This window comes from Corvus moneduloides, chromosome 1 (genome assembly GCF_009650955.1).
Source record: "Corvus moneduloides isolate bCorMon1 chromosome 1, bCorMon1.pri, whole genome shotgun sequence".
Lineage (NCBI taxonomy): Eukaryota > Metazoa > Chordata > Aves > Passeriformes > Corvidae > Corvus > Corvus moneduloides.
Genome location: NC_045476.1, coordinates 75,948,557 through 75,966,884, shown reverse-complemented (window position 1 = coordinate 75,966,884; position 18,328 = coordinate 75,948,557). Strand labels below are relative to the sequence as shown.

Below are 18,328 nucleotides of genomic sequence, written 5' to 3'. Positions count from 1 at the left end.
CCTCCCGAGGCTGCACAGCACCGCTCCATCCCCTTCCCTTCAGCCTCAAACTCCGGGGCTCCTCTCGGGTGACTCCCCGGAGCCACCGCAGTGCCAGGCGCGCCGCCGCACGCAGGGATTCACCTGCCACCTAGTGGGGCTTCCCCATCCCTGCAGCTGCCTCCGCTTTATCGTCTCCCAGGCGGAGAGCGGGGCAATGCCCGGAGGGGTGTGAGCCCCGGGGAAGCCGTGCACGGAGCGGGTGCGCACCGGGGCCGCGGGTGTGTTCCCGCACAGGGGGTGCGCACCGGAGGGGTGCCTGCGCACGGGGAGGGGGCTGTGTCTTAGGGTGGGAGGGGAATAGTGGGAAACGGAGGGGGTGTGCACCGACCGGGGGGAGTGCGAGTTCAGGAGGTAGGGGGCACGGAGGAGGCGCGCTCCCGAGGCGCTGTAGCCGGGCGTGCGTGTTCGTCCTAGCGGCGTCTCTGCACGGACGGAGGGGTGGCCCGGGGAGGGGGGTGCAGGGAGCGGGGTGCGGGCACCGGTGTGCGTATCTGTGTGCCGTGTGCGTGTCTGGGTGGTCCCTGGGGGAGCGGGAAGCGTACACCCCCCGGGAGCCGGAGGGACGGGCGGCCGCGCGGGGCCGGTGCCAGGGGCGGTGCCTCCCGGCGGGGCGGGCACGGCGGAGCGGGGCGAGCACCGCCTCCCCGGGGCCGCGGGGCGGGCCGGGCTCGGCCTCCCGCTCGGGCCTTGCGTGTTCAGGCCCGGCCGCGCCGGGAGGAGCGGCGATGGAGGCGGCGGGCGGCGGCGCAGCGGCGGGCGGCATCGCCCTGCACGACTTCAGCGGGCAGCTGGGCGAGCAGCGGGTGCACTTCCACGCCATGCGGCTGCGGGACTCGCTCTTCCTCTGGGTGGGCGCTGCGCCCGCCCTCGCCAGCCTGGCCGTCGCCATGTGCAGCCCCCGTGTGAGTGTCGCTGCCGGGGTCCCGGCCGCCCCTCGGAGCCCCGCGGCGCTGGGGGGTGGCCCCGCCGCCCCTAACCCGCGCTGCCGGGACTAAGCCGTGCCCTGTGCTGTGCTCCGCTTGCAGGACAGCATCCCGGTGGCCGCCTCGCTCCTGGGGGACCCCTCGGACACCGCCTCCTCCTGCCTGGCGCAGCGCTTGGGTAGGTGCGGGCGCGGCGGGCGGGGGTGCGGGGGAGCCGCCCCGGCGGGTCGGGACCGGGCCGTGCCTCTCTGGTGGCCCTGAGCCACCAGCCCGGGCTGGGTGGGCGCAGAGCCTCCACTGCTGCAGGTTGCGGCAGCCTCCATCCAATCCACCGATTCCTTTTTTTTCTTTCCTTCCGTGTATGAGTCTGCGGCACCAGAGTCAGCGGCCTTGGCGTGTTGTGCACTATCAAGAGGGAATTATTTAATATCCTTATCCTGGCTGTGGGTGCGAGGCAGGGGCAGCACATGCTGCACCTGTGGAGTTGAGTTTCAAGTGACCTCCTCTCTATAAACCTGTGACACTGCCGTGCTGCGGGCGAGGTGGCCGTCGTGCCAGGCACGTGCATTTTACCTAAGATGAAGCCAGTCCTCATCACATCTAGCACCTTTTAGCCCCCACATTCCAAGAAGTTCTGGCCTGGGAAGTCCAGGGTTGTCTCACAGATGGCTGTGCTTGATCTGACTGACCCTAAAGGGCACCACTCGGGATGCCTCCTTTTCAATCACATGTAGCATGCTACACCTACTGCAGTCGCTGAAATCCTGAATCTTAATGACAGCTTGCAAACTCCCATGTCCGTACTAAAAAGATTAAAAATACACGGCCTAATGCATCCTAGCACCTTCACAGCTCTGACAGCTGTGTCATGCTGATTGCTCATCATCACCCACCAGTGGCCGATGCAGCTCCAACTGGTGAACTGCTGATGTGCTTCTTACCAGGTTTTAAAAGCAACATGCTGAGCTGCTCAATTTCACCTTACGTCTTCTGCTTCAGTTGGAAAGGCCACAGAATTATTAATGATCTGTGTGCTGATCTCCATTTCAGGCAGTATGTCCTGAGTTTGTATTGTCAGGCACTTCCATGAGTCTACACCTACTTCTCCTCCACGGCCACATATAAAAAGGGGTTGCTCACAAGACTGATCTTTGAAAAACAGTACTAGTATCTTTTCTTCTTCACAATAACTTCTCTTTTAATAAACACTGTTTTAGTCGACCCTGGTGGCACCATTTTCTTTACACACTGAGTTCAAGCCTTTCCGCTTTAAGCAATAATTTTATGGGGTACTGGATAACATGATTTCTTTATCTGTAATTAGTGCCTTATCCTTAGGAAGTCAGTTAGTAAAAATGTAGTCAGAGAGGATTTACTTTGGATAAAGTGTAATAGTTTAGTCCACTTTCCATTTGGTCTCCTTGTCACTCATTTCTTTTGAATCTTGCTCTAATCTTCTGTGTAGCATTGGGGCCCAGCTGACAGCTCTAAGTTATCTTTGTGATTCCCACATTCCTTTTGGGATTTTTGTACATGTGCTTGCTATCTTCAAAGATTTATTACATGTGTCATAGCAGAAGTTCATAATAACTTGCCATTTCTTCGATTAATTCTCTCATTGTTCTAGGACAGAGGCTGCCTGAGTCACTTGACTTTTATTCTAGTGAGTCGTCTCACTTTTGCTGTCTTTTTTCTTTTTTTTTTTTTCCTTAAGGTGCTTTCATTATTTCCATTACTAATTTCCTGTGCTTTGTTACTGAGAACTGATACTGTTGCCTGGCACTGGTGTATAGGTTACTCTTTATCCTTGGAGTATAATGCACCTTCCGATTTTCTCTGTCTTTGTGCCTGTAGGTGTCTTTTGTTATCTCATCTTAAACTTCTGAGCCAGCTGTGGCCCAGCTAGCCTTTTGGGCCATCTTCGTCTGTATCCGTGCCATCTATCCACTGGGTTGCAGGTTTCCTTGCTAGTCAGCCCCTTTCATGTTATTTATATATACCGTTCTTGCTTGTGCGATCCTGCTTAAGGTATATTATTTTGAGGAAGGCCTATAGAGCTTTTTCACCTTTGGTTCAAAGGGGAAAGTCAATAATACATTTCTGGCTTTGAATAATTTTGTGCTTCCTCTTCACTTGAGCTTCTGAGAAAAGAAATACATCTTTCTGAAATCCCACACCTTAGTACTTAATCTGGCTTTTGTCAGTCCAGCAGTTTAGGTCAACTCATGGTCACTTAGTCCAAATTTATTTATTTATCTATTTATTTATTTATCCTGAGACCAGCGGATCTGCAAGATCATCAACAAGCATCCCTGTGTCTTTGTTTCACAAAGTGCTTGGTAAGGGAATCTGTGTTCCATCTCAGCTAGAAATACCCAGCTTTGCTGATATTTGTGTTTAGTTTTCCTCTGGGAACTTAAATCCTTGTTACTCTCACAAAATCTGTAATAGCAGGGATGCTATTCACAGCCAAGTCTGGCTTGTAGTTGTACTTCCGAGGTAGCCTTTTTAACCATCCTGACATGTGGTAACCTTCAGGCAGGCAGTTTTTCCCTCCCCCCTTCCCCTCCCCCATGCTTGTCACCATTTTTTCCATGCAGTTTCTTGTCTTCACAGGCACTGACAGGACTAGCATGCAATGCCATTTGCACATAACTATTTCCATTTCTTATACTTGCCAGTTGCATTCCATCATCTGCCATGTGTTCCTGCAATGTCAGGTTTCCTGTCTTGGAGCAGGAGTTTCAGTGCTGCTGTGCATCAGTGCACACATTGTCCTTTTGTTTTCTTTATAGCTTGGTAGGGGTCCTAGCCATGACAGCTGCATTTCGTGTATTGGCTCTATCTCCTTCCTTATTTCCGATTTTTTTTCTCTTCTGTTGCTGAAGACACATATGCCTCATTCCTATTCCCCTTACTACATGTATCTATTTATATCTGCTTGTATGAGGTGCAGGGACTGTTGCCCAGCACTCTCCCTGATTGCTTTGGCACAAGATGTGTCTCACTAGTCAATAAACCCGAATTCTAAGATTGTTTCCTTAGGATGCTGGAGGCCAATTCTTGAGGAAGTCCTTGTCCATTAGTGCCTCCCTCACCTGCATATCCTGAAATCACAGTGCTTTCAGCTGCAGTACTGATTAGTGCCAGTCTTCCTTCTGTGGGGACTGGCAGATTCTTGGTGAAGATCACATCAACCTCTTCCTGGAGTATTTCTCAGCTGGGCGCTGTTCATTTCCACCACCTCTTTTGCAGCATGAATAGTTTACAAACTTACACCTAACACTTGTTCTTCCTCTTCTGCTCCCGCTGGGCTCCTCTCCAAGCTTTGATTTGGGCCTTTGCCCTGTACATGAAGTTGTAGGAATGGATCTGTGCTGGTGTAGTTTTCTCCTGGCATTCAGCATATCCCAGACAATGGCTGTCAAGGATGTTTTTCCTCCACTTTGAAGAGCCAGTGGAACAGGGGTTATTGACCAGGCTGCATAGGAAGCAGACCTACTGGAGGGCTTTTTAGGTTAACCTTGTCCTTTACAGTTTTCTGCTTTACTCTGAAGTTGCAGATGGTCTTCCATGGAGGCATAAGATCTGCCCTCTTTTGTCCTTTCCACAAGAGTGCACATGTCCAACTGAATCCTCAGGAAGCGGGGACAGAAAAGGTCCCACTGCCCCTCAGAGCCGGGGCACAGCCCTGGGAGCAGAGGTCCTTGGCACAGGCAGCCCAGAGGGATTCGCAGATTCACACTGTTCCCGGGAACTGGAACAGCATCCCAGAGACTATAGGCAAACATAATTAAGGAGTTGAGTTTTGACACTGCAGTGCGCTGTATAGTTTTGTTAGCTAGGATAATGGTATTAATTAGTTCAGAGTTAGCATTGCATTCATTGAGGGCATGATGATGAAGCACTAGTGCTTACAAAACATGCTGCTTTATACCACAAAAATCTAGTGCCAGGTGCTAATTTTTGCAATCAGAGCACCACGCTGCATTATATCAGCACTTTGTAGTGCCAAGTCTTAAAAGGCAAATGAGTCCTTGCATTTCAGAAGCAGCTCTACTTACTGAGTCAGGAAGATGGTAACCTGTTAGAATGGAAAATAATAGTAAATTCATTTGCATAATGAAAATGCCTCTAAGGAGTTGTTTAACTACATTTTATACGTACATACATACATATATATGGGTTTTCTGTAGTTAACTATTTAGTTTCCTATTTAAGAAGGGTTGAGATCTTAGAAGCCCCAATGTCTCTATTTTGAAGTTTTAAAAATTCAGATGATATTTTTGAATATTCAGCAGAACAGTCTGCTTTGTGTCTGGGATCATTAGCTCCCAGCTCATTCCCTGACAAGAATATCTCGTGACCCAAATACTGTTTTTTGTATTCTATTTTACACAACTCAATTTAAATTTAGTTCCTATTTTTCCTATATGGTGCTTACATTTTTCACAAAGTTGAATTTCAGTAATATATAAGGAGAGCCACAAATTTGCTATATTACTGTGGTAAAATCTAAGTAGGATGCCATTTTATTTATAAAACACTTCTTGGTGTTATCTCTTCTACTCTGATAATTAAGTCTTCTTGTCCCACTGGACAGGTTTATTTGTCACTGTTAATTAGCTCTGTCATGGAAAGCAGCTCTTAATTTCGTAGCACCTCTCTCTAGGTACTTGTCATTACACTAGCCTGGAACTTGTGCTTGGCTTCATCATGTTCAGCCAAAGCTCTCCAGCCTCTTGGAGCATTCATGGACACTGTGAATAAAGTTTAAAGTAAGCAAAATTGACAGAACTGGTGCATAGCTTTTTGGGGCCTTTTAAGGGGTTCATAATAAAACAGAACTTAATTAATTGGGGCCAAATCACTTTCTTGTGTGCTTTCCCTCTAATGTTTTACACAGCACAGATTTTACCAGCTCTGAATTTCAGTGCTAAGAGTCCAGTACAGTCTGTGGTTTCACTTACAATGTAAGATATTTAAGAAGTGTCCAAAAATCCACTAAAAGCACTGCTAGGCTTTCCAGTGACTAATAGTGTCTTGCGTCCCGTCAAAAACAACTTGACAGTCACCAGTCTTACATTGTTCACTTCTGTGATGTGCAAAGTCTTGCCCAATACCCCAATGGTCAGGGACTTGTTCTGCTATTCCTTTATAACTGCACTCAGCACAGCAGGAGTGGAGAACATCATCTTAGAAATCTACATGATGCAGCTTTTTAAGAGGCTTGCTCAAATACCATCATCACTTTTATATAAGAATAAACTGTGGCTGACTACTCTGTTTTGTGTTTTAGCCAGCAAGACGAAAAAGCAGATATTTGTCAGCTACAACCTTCAAAACACAGACAGCAATTTCACCTTACTCATAGAAAACAGGATCAAAGAAGAAATGACAGCTTTTCCAGAGAAATTCTGACTGCACATCACTGTAAAAGAAGATGAAGGTTTTGTTTCAGAAAAACTGATTGCAATTTTCACACTGACATTAAGTTAGTGTATTTCTTTTGTATTATTTTATTATCTTGATTGAATTGTGGTTATTATTAAATATAGATACACTTGGCTTGAATTTTTTTTTCAAACAGAATTTGAATTTTCAATTTCAAAGCAAAATTTTTTTTTTTTTTTGCTACCCTGCTAAGTAGGATAGCAAATGGATGCTGCAATGGATGATGATCATTGTAAAAGTGCCCGTGGTGTCTGGCCTGCACGCAGGACTGGCATCCGATGGGAAATCAGTTCCAGATGCTATCTGTAGAATTAATCTATTATGTATTAGCACTGAACATAATATAGCAGCTTTTAGTGTTCAAATAAAGAAACCCCACATTTTTGTATGGTAAAGCTGTGACATGAGTGTTACTTTTCTCCTTTTAGCCCCTCTTGGTTGTAGTACTGGTGCTAAACACTGGATTTCCTTCCATCCCTTGGGCACTAAGAACAGTGGCAGGGTTTCACAAAGGTTATTTTTGCATCCCTGAGGACTACATAGAAGGAAAAAGCACCAGTTGACTTCTGGAGTAATAGATAACTCTGTCAGGCTGCTAAAAGTGCATCAGATGTAAATTGAGCATATACATAAAATCAGAGAGGTCTACTACCATGACCACCAGTGAAAAACATCCTGCTGCTTCATCCCTGGACTTGCTTTCAGGTAGGATGGGTATCCTTTCGAAGGCAGATCCATGAGCTGTTTTGTCTAATGAGATGGCAGCTAGGAGTTAACTACCCAGGTTATTTTTTTTTTCTTTCTGAGTTGAGCTTTGACTCAAGCACAAGCATCAGCTTCTGATACAAACTGAAACTGCTAGTGCTGCTGCTAGACAACTGTCCTAAGCACCTACAGAAAAGTGATGAATTTACCTTGCTGTGGTGCCACAATCAGCAATTAAAAACTAACTGGGAGGCTGCTGCTGTAGAAAGCTCAACTGCTGCTGATTTCTCTGGTCCAAAAGGGTTAGAAACCCCAGTGGCATCAATGTGTCAGATTTGGTGTGAGTGCAGAGGGCCCCTCCTTACCTGGTGGGAACAGCTGCCTGTCCTTGGCCACAGTTCAAGATCAGAATAGCAAAAAGCAACTGTTGAAGGGTATTTTCTTTCTAATTTACACCACCCAGGAAACAGAGTCAACTATGCTTCTGTAATTGACTATAAAGGATAATTAGTTGCAAATCAATGTGCTGCTTTAATTAGCCTAATTTACAAACAGCTCATTCTGTTTGTAGAGCAGGGTAGGGCTGTGTGCTGAGGCAGCAGCTGCTGCTTGGTGTTTGAGAAGTCACTGCAAGGGAGCCAGATCAGGGAGAACAAACTGATGGGACAACGTCATTTTATTCTGTACATTTACATACAAAGTTCTTCTCAGTAGGTACAACAGATGTAACATCATGCAGACATTTAGCTTGTAAGACTGTTTTCAGTACGTGATTTAAGCTTGTGCTATGAGGAAGCACCACCAGACTATTCATGATCAAAACATACAGTAACACGATTCTTTAAAACTTCATCAGAAACTGAAATGGGGAGGGAGATCTCACCCACTAGACAAAACACACCGTACTCCTTTCCCAAAACATTTTACACAATACATTTAAAATGAGGTTTGTAATTTCATTTTTTTCTTAAGAAATAAAATAAAATAAAAAAAAGTTACAGTGGGGGAGATCATCCCCCCACTCAATAGTGTTGTCTTATGTGCCAGCTACAGGCGCAACTTGACTTGACATTCACAGAGTTCAGTTAATGGCACTTCTGCTTCCAATTTGGTGACCAATAAAGTGTTTGGCTCCAGGAAGTGGCAACAGTTGAGTAGAATACTTGCACTAAAAAGAATGACAACAAAAAAAGCCTGCTAAGTGAAACCCAAAAGTAAATCACACAACCCCCTTTCAGAGTGGCCACAAAGCACTTGCAAACAGGTGACTGTCGTTATCCATTTGCAGTGTGTCTGGCAACAAAAGCAGTACTGAAACCTTAAAAGGGGGACAAACCCCCCAAGATCAAGCATAATGTCACTTCACATTTTTGTTTGAACTTACAAAGATGGAGAAAGCCCTTAAATGGTAAACCCAAAGAAAAATCTACTGATGGGCTTAGAGGTTACTGAAGGTTCACAGAAAAAGGCCAAAAACGGACAAGACAGCTTGGACTGCTTCCCCTGTTGTGGTGGCCAGAAAGAGCCGCCTGAGAAAAGCCTTTCCTGGTGATGGCTGCAGAGGAGACATGGCCAAGGAGCCAATGGTGCAGTAGGCTGGGACCCCAGCTGAGAGCCCTGTCCTGCTGCAGGACTTGACAAGGCAGAGCAAGCATCCCCATGCTTCCCTTCTGCCCTGCTGCATCACCTGGTACCTGACTCCTCCATACAAGATAGGTTTAGTGAAAGCTTTCCAACTCCATGAACATGTGTGGAAGAACATAATCATCGCAGAAGTGTTCATGTTTTCAGGAAAAGGAGCAAAACTGGAACTGCCAAGGCAGGAAATTAATTTTTGCTTTATTGTTATGACAGAGGCAGAGGGCCAGACCAACTAGAGAAGCTGGGGCTCCCTTCATTGCAGATCAGTACCGACTACCTGGTTTCAAGCAAAAAACTGAAAAAGCAGCAAATCAAATCAACTTCATAAGATTTTTTTCTTAAAAAAAAAAAAAAAAATTGCTGCATGTTCCTAGTCACCTAGTGTATGTACTATCTAAATGTTGACATGTTTAAACAACTATTCTTTTCCCTGTGCCTGTCTGTCATCGGAGAGCAACCACCAGAATAGGAAACGATAAAGCGCTGTGGACAACAGCGGTGAGCTCACCAGGACCACTGACAGTGCTGGAAGCAGCCGGGTTTATAGGCTTGTGGATGGTCTGCAAGAGCTGTACCGCAGCTTGAGCACACGGGCCATGAAGAAGACCATGAAGGAAGGAGCCACTGGCTCCACAGCACGCTGGATGGCAGGACGCTGCTTTCTGCCTCTGCTCTTGCACCTTCTCCGCTCTCAGGCCCTTTTTCTCTTCCCTGAAGCCTTGTTTTGCTTCTTCAATTTTTTGTCATGAACCCCTTTTTTTCATCCCCGAATGTGTGTGGCTTGCGACAAGCATCTCGCATCGAAGGCAAGAAGTATTGCACAAATTTGGCACGTGAATACTGCACAAGTGGGGAAGGGCGGGGTTCTTTCCTCAGGTGAACACAGACTGCAAAGGTCTCGGCACAGAACAAAAAGAAGCAGCTGCACTCAAGCCTGACAATAAAACTTGAGTGTAAGGAAGATCACGCTCTTGCTGTCACAGCAAGTCTAGCAAAGCTGAAAAAAACCAGTAGTGTAACTCTGGGCGAAACTACCATCAACTGGTCCAGTGTTTCTTACCAGGCTCAAGAAGAACCCAAATGTCCACATCATCCTCTGTGGAAATTAGCAGCTTTAGGACAACATTGTTACTCTGAACACAACCACCTCTGTCGCTTCTGCAGGTCTACCTGTCCCCTTGCATCCGTTAGCATCTGAGGCTGTGCTACTTTACTGCATGGCCTGCCGGGGAGCTTGGATCTCTGATTTATTGGGGACTGTAAGAGGACATCGGCAGCCTAATGGAGGATGGAAATCGTTAGGTACAGCAGTTAATCGACAATATATACAGCAAGGGAGGAAGGGGAAGGGAAGGTAGAGGAGGAAAGTGCAAAATGAGCACTTCTCCTGCATATGAACGCAAGATGTACATCAAACAAAGTGGCAATCATACGGACACTCAGTACAACATTGACATCCTGCTGCTCTGTTTGAACGTCTGCACTACCGAGCAATCACTAATGGATAGCCTGAGTGAGAAAGGAAAAGAGGGAGGGAGAACAGGGGGGGTTAACTACAACGCAAGAAAGCTGTTTGTTTACAGAGTCCTTGCACTGAACTAGATTCTCACGATATTCTCTTGAGTGAGAACCAAAAGCCAATGGCCAAAGGAAATAGTTGGTTTGGGGGCTGGAGGAGGGAAGTCAAGTGGCCACTATCAAAGTGCCATCTGCACAGCAGGAGGTAAACTGGATGTTCACTTTGTGTAGAATCGATCCAATTTAAGTAAACTTTTTTCCTGAACTAAAATCTTACAAGAACAGTTGGGAAAGTGGGGAAATGAGGGTGAGTTCATTGTATATTCTTGGGTCAGAACCAGAACACATCTCTAAGAGCCCAAGACAGCTGAGTAAGTCATTATTCACAGGCTATAAATTCATTCCTTTCCAACAGTCATTTAAGCAGTTTGTCCACTTAAATTGAAAACCCAAACCCTTGTTCTAAAAACACTTAAGACAATACCAGGACAGTCATTTCCCAGGAGCAGAAATCCCTGCTGTGCTGCCTTTTGGAAAAAAGGTACAGGTCATTGCCCATCCTCCTTCCTCTTTATCCCTGCTGGTCTATGGTCTTTTCCTGGAGCAGTCAGAGATCCTGGGCCTCCTGATAATTATAGCCATTCTTGGCAAAATTCATTTTTGCATCATTAGTCAAACCATTTGCATCATCTACGTAACTATTAAAGACCAGTGGCAACCACCTAAAATAGATTAATATACTCTTAAAATGCAGAAGGCTGATTCTCATTGAAAAATCAGCTTGTTTGGGTAGGATTTTCTTCAATGCATTCCGTGAAAACAAAAAAGGACTAATTTAGAAAGTAACTTTTAAGTGCACATGAGCTATAAAGACAAATATAAGCTGCCTAAAATGCAGTCAGAGCTTGAGTCACAACAGGTTTTCTTTGCTTTTTCTTCTTTTTTTTTCTTTTTTTTTTAGTGTATACAAACACAGCAGGCAATCTGGGCACTTGGACTTTCTAGACAGGCAGAAGAATGTTGCACAAGTCTTAAGTCAATTCAACTTTGCAGTGGATCCCTCTTTCCTTTAAAGAAACACAAAAACAAAACAGAAAACAACACTCCCCCTCCCCCCACGGTTTCTTTCTTGGAATGGCTGCACCTCTTATAAGATGGCTTCATTTTTGTGATCTATGAAAGGAAAAGGAAATAAAGTGCTTCTTGAGAATAAATCAAAATAAATATACATATTTAATGGCAGGAAAAAAAGAGTTCTGAAGGGCTACCGCCAGCCAGGTCTTTTCTCAAATGAGTCTTTTTGCCCAAAACTTTTTCAAGAGTAATCTGCACAACTGTTGAAGATGCCAAAATTTGCTTTAGTAGCAGAGTTTGTGTCTGCTCCATCACTGGTTTGTAAAATCTGTGCAAAACACCTTTGCCCAAAGTGCTACTCCTCCTGCACAACAGCATCAAATAAAATACAAAAGGAAGAGAAGAAATATAAGAACGGGAAATAAAATAATAAAAAAAAAGGAGAAGGAAAAAAATCCACCCAGTTACATCGACTTCATCCCATTGGCAGTGGTGTTCTCCGAGATGCCGTCACTCACAGCTGCTGAGTCATGGAGGCCAGAGTAATCCTTGAGTTCAGAGTTTGTCAGGAGCAGGGGCTGCTCCCCCTTCTTGTGTGGCAGGAGGGGCTGCCGAGTGTAATGTTCCCCATCCGGGATGTTCTCAGGCAGGTTCTGGTTCTTGCTCTCTGGCAGCAGCAGGATGCAGATGATGCAGATGAGTGTGCAGCAGGCGAAGATGACGTGGTGGAGGAAGTAGCCTTTCTGGTTGTGGAGCTCCATGATGGGGGCGGTCAAGCGGCCAAAGCCTGCGCTGGCCAGGACCAGCCCCAGCCCGCCTCCCCTGCAAACAGAAGCAGAGGGGAAAAAATTACACTCAAGTATCATTTCACACCCATTTAACTGTCCCCACATAAGAAGAAGATTTACCATGTGAGTGTGTAGACAGCACTCTAAAGTACTCCCAGTTCCAAATATTCCCACATTCAGTGAGGGAAAACCAGATCTTGCTTAGCATGCCAGCCTTCTCCACTTACACAAGACCCACCAACGAGCAGTAAGTGCAGAAGTCAATTTTGGCTGCCTCTAAAGTATCTGGCACCATTCAGCAGTGGAGGCAGGAGATCAGACTTTACAAGCCACTGCCTCGATCCATTATACCAAACATTGAGTGCTGAAACATTTTCTACACAAAATCATGTTGTGGCTGGAACTTCTCAACACACTGATGATGTAATAAAATGCGTAATTTCCAGGAAAAAAGAAAGTGTAAAAAGAGACTCATCTTCCTCCAGCTAGAGGCACAGAAGCGGCTTGTGAAAGACCAATTCAGTAGTCTCTCCTGACATTTGGCTATGCAAGCAAACTCTCTTGCAATTCCTTGTCTTGCTCATCAGCATCTCTGCAGGCCTTGGTGCAGGCAGGCCTGGCACACCTCACAATACCGGGTCTGTCCCTGCTGGGTGACCCCACACAGAAGTGGCACTGCAGGTGTTTCTCTGGGGCAGGCCATTCCCTCCTGCTGTGGCATGACTGAGGTCTCGGGCGAGCAGTGTCACCCTTAAATGAATCATTTTAACAAAATCTGTCAGAGTGGCGTCTTGTCCTTTATCTTCCAAAGACCCTGCTGCCTGCAGAGGGAGATCTCCCTGTAAGTTTAATCACTGGCACCCTGCTTGCCTACCAAGCCTGTGTGAGTAAGACGCTTCCTGCACTTCCTCTGGGAAATGCCTTCTATTCCCAAACCCTCTGGAGATCAGAGGGGCTCAGGTGCTCAGTTCCTAGCCCAATGCAGAGCTGTTACTATCAGCAAAAGCTGACTCTTACAGAAGGCAACTTGCAGTAGGCAAATGGACTGCTTTACGTCAAATACTTGGGAAAAACCAGTTTCACTGACTATTAAGCACACTAGAAATCAATGTACCATAAACCTATGAATGCCAAATTCACTCAGCCAACCACCATGTTAAAGCTAATCTTCACTCAATCCTTTCCAAAACCCACTGCTGCTTACTTGACAGCCAAAGGACAGCAAACATAGTTTTCAAAAGATGCTCTTGGGACAGTGACTGGATCAAAAATTCACATATGTTCCAGTTCTTCAGACACAGCAGAGCATCTTTCACAGACAACAGGGACTTCCCCAAATGCTGCAAAAGCCCTTATTAAAAACTTGCCAGCTTTCTGATGGCAATTTAGAAACCCAGCTGAATGCAACTATTGTGCAACTGGCCTCCCTGCAACTTCATTAATACACTCACATGAGTAATTGACACAACCAGTCCCAAATGCATGGCAAATCTCTCTCCAAGCTGGCCCTGGAGCAACAAAAGCCTGGCTCATTTACATCAGTGATTGCTATGGCTAAATTGTATCTCAACCCCCCTGAGAAGGACCTGAGGTGAGTTTTAAATGCTGCTGTAGAAGGACATCAAGCAAGCTGAAAGAAAATGGGAAAAGGCAACAACAAAGACGGCTCTGTCATTTATGGATCAAGTGGCTTCAGATTTGCAGGGGGGAAAGAAGTTTTTCCATATGACGTCAGTAATCAGAGTAGGCATTACTTTTTCCAGTGCCATCAAAACCTGGCAGAAGAAGGCTTGAAAGTACATTTTGTTAAGTGTTCTAACTACATTACAGATGTGAAAATGTGAAAGGGGAAAAAAAAAAAAAGGAGAAAACTGAAAATACTGTCAGGAATTTTTTGTTGTTTCCTTGCACATCAGGAAAACAGCCACAGGGCAAGAGAGGCAGCACCCTCATGATTCACAGTTTTTGCAGGTGACAAGGGGCAGCAGGTGGAAAAGAAAAACATTCTGAGTGCTTTGGGGCATTGCTCCTCATCAGCATGAGGTCCTCCACGGCAGGGGCCACCGTCTATGCTTCAAACACTCTCCAGATGCAGAGTGGAGCCTGAAGAGGGAGTGTAAGGGCTGCTGGCACCCACAGTGAGTCCCAGCTTTCTCACTCACACTTCTGCCTGCCAGTGGCTGCTGTTGGGGACTTTCCCATGGCATGGCCCCGTGGATGATGGATCAGGGTCACTTCCCCAACCCCTGCTCACCCACTGACAGTGGGGAGGGATGGTTTGCAGGAGGTTCATGGTCCCAATGTGGGCAAATTGCAAAGGGACCTTGGTTCAAAATTTTGTCCTCAGAAAGGTCCTGCTTGTTCATGGGGTAGAATTTCCTTGCTTGCTACCTCAGTGTTTTTCCAGAGAGTAGCAAGACATCCTCACTGACATCCTAACGGAAGGGCCTTCTAAGCACTCCTCAGGAGAGCAGAGAATTGTTAATCCTGTCCTTGGACAGCCATGACTACATTGAGCACATGGGTCAACACATGGCATGGCTCAGAGTACAAGAGAGCCAGAGAGATGCCCAGGTTAAAGGAGACTTTGGGAGAGCACCTGCTTCAGCCTCCTGCACTAAAATCAGACCAGGTTTTCCAGGCTTTGCCCAGTCAGTTCAGCCACTTCTCAAAGTCAGTCCCTGAAAACCTCCACAGTTTTTCCCTGCCCCATACGTAAGTGACATTTTGTGCACTCAGTCCCCAGGCCAGAGGTTCAGTAACACACCAAGATACCCTTGGCCTCATGGAGCCTGGGAAGCCAGGCCTTGTTCAGGTCCCAGTAAACAGCCCTGCATCCCACTGTGTTGAGGAAAACATTCAGTGCAGGTAGCTGGGTGTGCAAGATTCTGTGTCAGCTGCAGATTGAGCTCTGGGGGGCAGGACCCCAAGGCAAGAGGCTGTGAACTGGTGCAGACCCTCTGTGTGAATGTGACTGCTGAGTGGCTCCTGCGTGGTCAGACAGGAAAATTTCCTCAACAACTGGAAATTTGGCTTGAGGTAGCTACTAATGGGAAAAGACCCTAATTCAGCCATTGCTGCCCACTCTCAATTCCTTTGGCTGTGTGGGCACAAAAGCAGGACACTGAGAGGAAAAAACAGAACCTTAGTTACTTTATAGTAACTAAGTATGTGGAGGATGAGGAGAGGACATTCTGTATTTTGTTCAGACTATTCCTACTTGGTAGACATGCAGGCTGTAGTGGTGTGAGGGTTATTCCACATGGATTATCAGTGACACTTGGTGCTTTAATTAGCATTGGGACAAAGGTCTGTACTTTATACCCTGGTATAAAGAAGGGTAGCTCCTGGTGAAGCCCCCCTGCCTACTGCCAGGAGACGGGGGTGCAGTGTGCAGATCCAAAGGACCCCTCTGTGACACATGACAGTGTGGAACAGTGTGGACAGTTCATGTTGCTGGAGCAGGTGGCATCTCTTAGTGATGAAGATCTGGCTGTTCTCCACCTGGAACTGTTCATCTCAACACCAGAGCAGCAGAGATGGATGGGTGCTGTGGGTTTGCTATCATGCCACTGTTACTCCGGGTAATGGCAATGCTGTTTTCTGCCCTCAGGGATGGGGGACTGCAGATAATGGATTTGATCAGGGAAACCCCAGAGACAACCCCAGTGCCTTCCTTTTCCTTAAGGTTCCTCGAGATCCAACCAAAAGCATATTAGTATCATAGAATGGTTTGGGTTGGAAGGGACCTTAAAGATCATCTAGTTCCAACCCCTAAGGGGCGTTCAGGGTGGCATTTTGGAGAGCAGGTTATGGGGAAATAGCCAGATCCCACCAAAAGACAAGACAGAAGGCAGCTTAATCACACCTCTGCCTGAGACAGATTTATGCACTGTCCTGAGCTACACCCCCTAATTACAACCCTGAGTGGATCTTACCGTGGTGGTAGGATGGCAAAGCAGTGCAGAGTGTCATCATTTCTCTAAATAAACAGGGAACCTGAGGCATATCTAGCTGTTGTCACTCGTCTGGTGTTACCCAGCAGAATCAGGGGAAGCTGAATTTTGGCTCTCAGCCAGGATTTTTTCCCCCTCCTTGTAGCAACATAAGTGATTTAAGGGAAAAAAGCTTGCTAAGTTCAGACTGCACATCTGACCCTACTTGGCAGATTCTCTTCTGGCTGACACAGTCAATTCCTTATCTGTGTGTCTTTCACACAGAGACAAGGAGAAAATTAAAGAGGCATACAAACACCAAACTGATTGACACACACATAAATAAATAGCTGTTAGTGTTTTGGGCTGCTGTGTAATCTCACTGCTCACTGTCTTTTCCTGTGGAAATAATGTTATCCGTAAAATACATTCACAAATTTAGATAGCCTGAAAAAAAGGCCATGGAGCAAGGAGACTCTGGCTACTCAGATGACAGTTTTGCAATAATACTTTTACAAAGTTACTGAAAAGGCATATAATTTGGAGGGGACAAAAAAAAAATATCCTCTTTCCTCCACTCTCTCTCCCTCCCACCCACATGACCTACATTCCTGGGAAATCCAGTGGAGTCGGAGCAGACTCCTGAATTGCTGTGGCATTGCTGAAAGCATAATCCAGAACACAGAAGCACAACCTTTGTGCTGTGAAACGTGACAGTGTGTGTATAAAATGATACAAACCCCTCACTGTACAAAGATGTGTTATGGGAAACTCTCCAACAAAGATAATTTGTCTGATTTCTCCTATTTCCCAGGATGAAAGTGCTCGTCTTCCAAAAAACTTTGAGCCTCTGCTAAGATAGATCTGTATGTGAAGAGAAAGACAACCTTATCTGCAATAAAGGCAGAGAGGCAGGCTTGCAGAGGACCTCTGAGCACCAAAGGCATTTACACCACATGTTTCAACACCTCCCTTCCACTGAAACACCCCTGCAGCTGTCCTGGTTAACCTGCCCTATGGAAGCAGGGATTGCTTGCACCTATGTCCTCCTCTGCACACTCACGTAATTTTTCTTTTACTATCAAGCTGCAGACTCACCAGATCGCTGCCTGAACAAACCCCACAGAGTTAGTGAAGCAATGACCATGTTCAGCCACACCAACTGATGCAGCTGAATATTTAAGACCCTACCATGCTGCAATTCATGTGCTGCCAGGCCTGCTCATCATCACCACGATGGGACACAAGGTGGAGCCACGGAAAACTAAGCCTCTCTATACACAGGCACACATTTGCTTTGGCAGACTGACTGCAGCAACTATAAAAAGCAGCCCCCAAGTTGCTGTGAGGTCTCCAATTACATGGGGCTTCCCCTCCCATACAATGTGTTAAGTTACACAGCCCATTATCAATTAAATGAGGATAATTTTGTCCCCATCTTTTGAGGGGGGCTCCAAAATCTCACCTGATTACTGTGGGTGTGATTTCAGCACAGAAGAACACGCTGAGGCTTCCAACAGCATGCGAAGAAAACATACCCACGATGGAAAACGCAACAGAGAATTTGTCTTTGACGCTGTCACTCATACCTGGCAAGAGAAGTGTGTTCATAAAAAGTAAGAATGAGGTCAAACTTCCAAGGAAGAAAACAAGTAAAGAGGTTTATATTCCTCTTCTCCCTTGACAAGAATTTGAGTAATTTTGTAATACTAATTTAAAACTGGTATTTATAAAATCCATTCCCCAAGCACCTGAGACACTAACACACATGAAAAAAAAGGCAGCGATGTCTGAATTTTTTATGCTCAGCCACCACAGAAAAGGTAAAACCCACAAAAAACCAGACCTTTGGTCAGTCTTTTAGGCACCAGCCTCTTCCCTCTCATGTTTGACAGACAAGTGGAGGCAGGCAACATTCCTCAAGCTGCCAAATGTCTTGTACAGTGCAGCTTGGGCACTGAGGAGGCTTCCAGGACAAGAGAGGAAAGAACTAGAAGTGCTCCCATCTCTGTACTAAGCCCCTACATGTGATCAGTCTGCAAACTCTGTTGTAACTCCCAGCCTGACAGCCTTTACCTAACAACTCTGGGCAAGAACAGCCGATGTCAAGGATGGTGAAGAGCTCCCTTAAGTCAGGGCCTTTTGCTCAATCATTTCACGGCTGGATGGCAGCAAGGTTTCTGGGAGTAAACAGTGTCTATCAAGCACTTGGAGAAACCCCAGTAAATCTTAACAAAGCTCAAAGAAA

The 18,328-nt window shown here is 46.2% G+C and overlaps 2 protein-coding genes across 3 annotated transcripts in view; one reads left to right on the top strand and one right to left on the bottom strand.

The window, feature by feature from the left end:
* Positions 1-684: 684 nt before the first annotated feature.
* Positions 685-6,814, top strand: PSMG4 (proteasome assembly chaperone 4). The gene is made up of 3 exons (XM_032116470.1): positions 685-944; positions 1,068-1,143; positions 6,265-6,814. The coding sequence occupies exons 1-3, from the start codon at positions 768-770 to the stop codon at positions 6,384-6,386; spliced, it is 375 nt and encodes a 124-aa protein (XP_031972361.1). The 5' UTR covers positions 685-767; the 3' UTR covers positions 6,387-6,814.
* A 968-nt stretch (positions 6,815-7,782) lies between these two features.
* The window catches only part of SLC22A23 (solute carrier family 22 member 23), a 108,780-nt gene continuing 98,234 nt past the window's right edge, over positions 7,783-18,328 (bottom strand). The window contains exons 10-11 of one of the 2 annotated variants that reach the window (XM_032116448.1): positions 17,546-17,669; positions 7,783-12,179 (exon numbers count right to left, since the gene is read on the bottom strand). In XM_032116448.1, the coding sequence (XP_031972339.1) occupies positions 11,822-12,179; positions 17,546-17,669 (482 nt within the window). In that variant the 3' untranslated portion in view covers positions 7,783-11,821. The remainder of the gene's footprint in view (positions 12,180-17,545; positions 17,670-18,328) is intronic. The other variant, XM_032116456.1, reaches the window with a different exon arrangement.

Bases quoted from the DNA above. Each gene is read 5' to 3' on its own strand.
- PSMG4 (XM_032116470.1), top strand. From the start codon at position 768: ATGGAGGCGGCGGGCGGCGGCGCAGCGGCGGGCGGCATCGCCCTGCAC. The intron at 945-1,067 runs GTGAGTGTCGCT...CTCCGCTTGCAG, and splicing joins TCGCCATGTGCAGCCCCCGT to GACAGCATCCCGGTGGCCGC. The intron at 1,144-6,264 runs GTAGGTGCGGGC...TTTGTGTTTTAG, and splicing joins CTGCCTGGCGCAGCGCTTGG to CCAGCAAGACGAAAAAGCAG.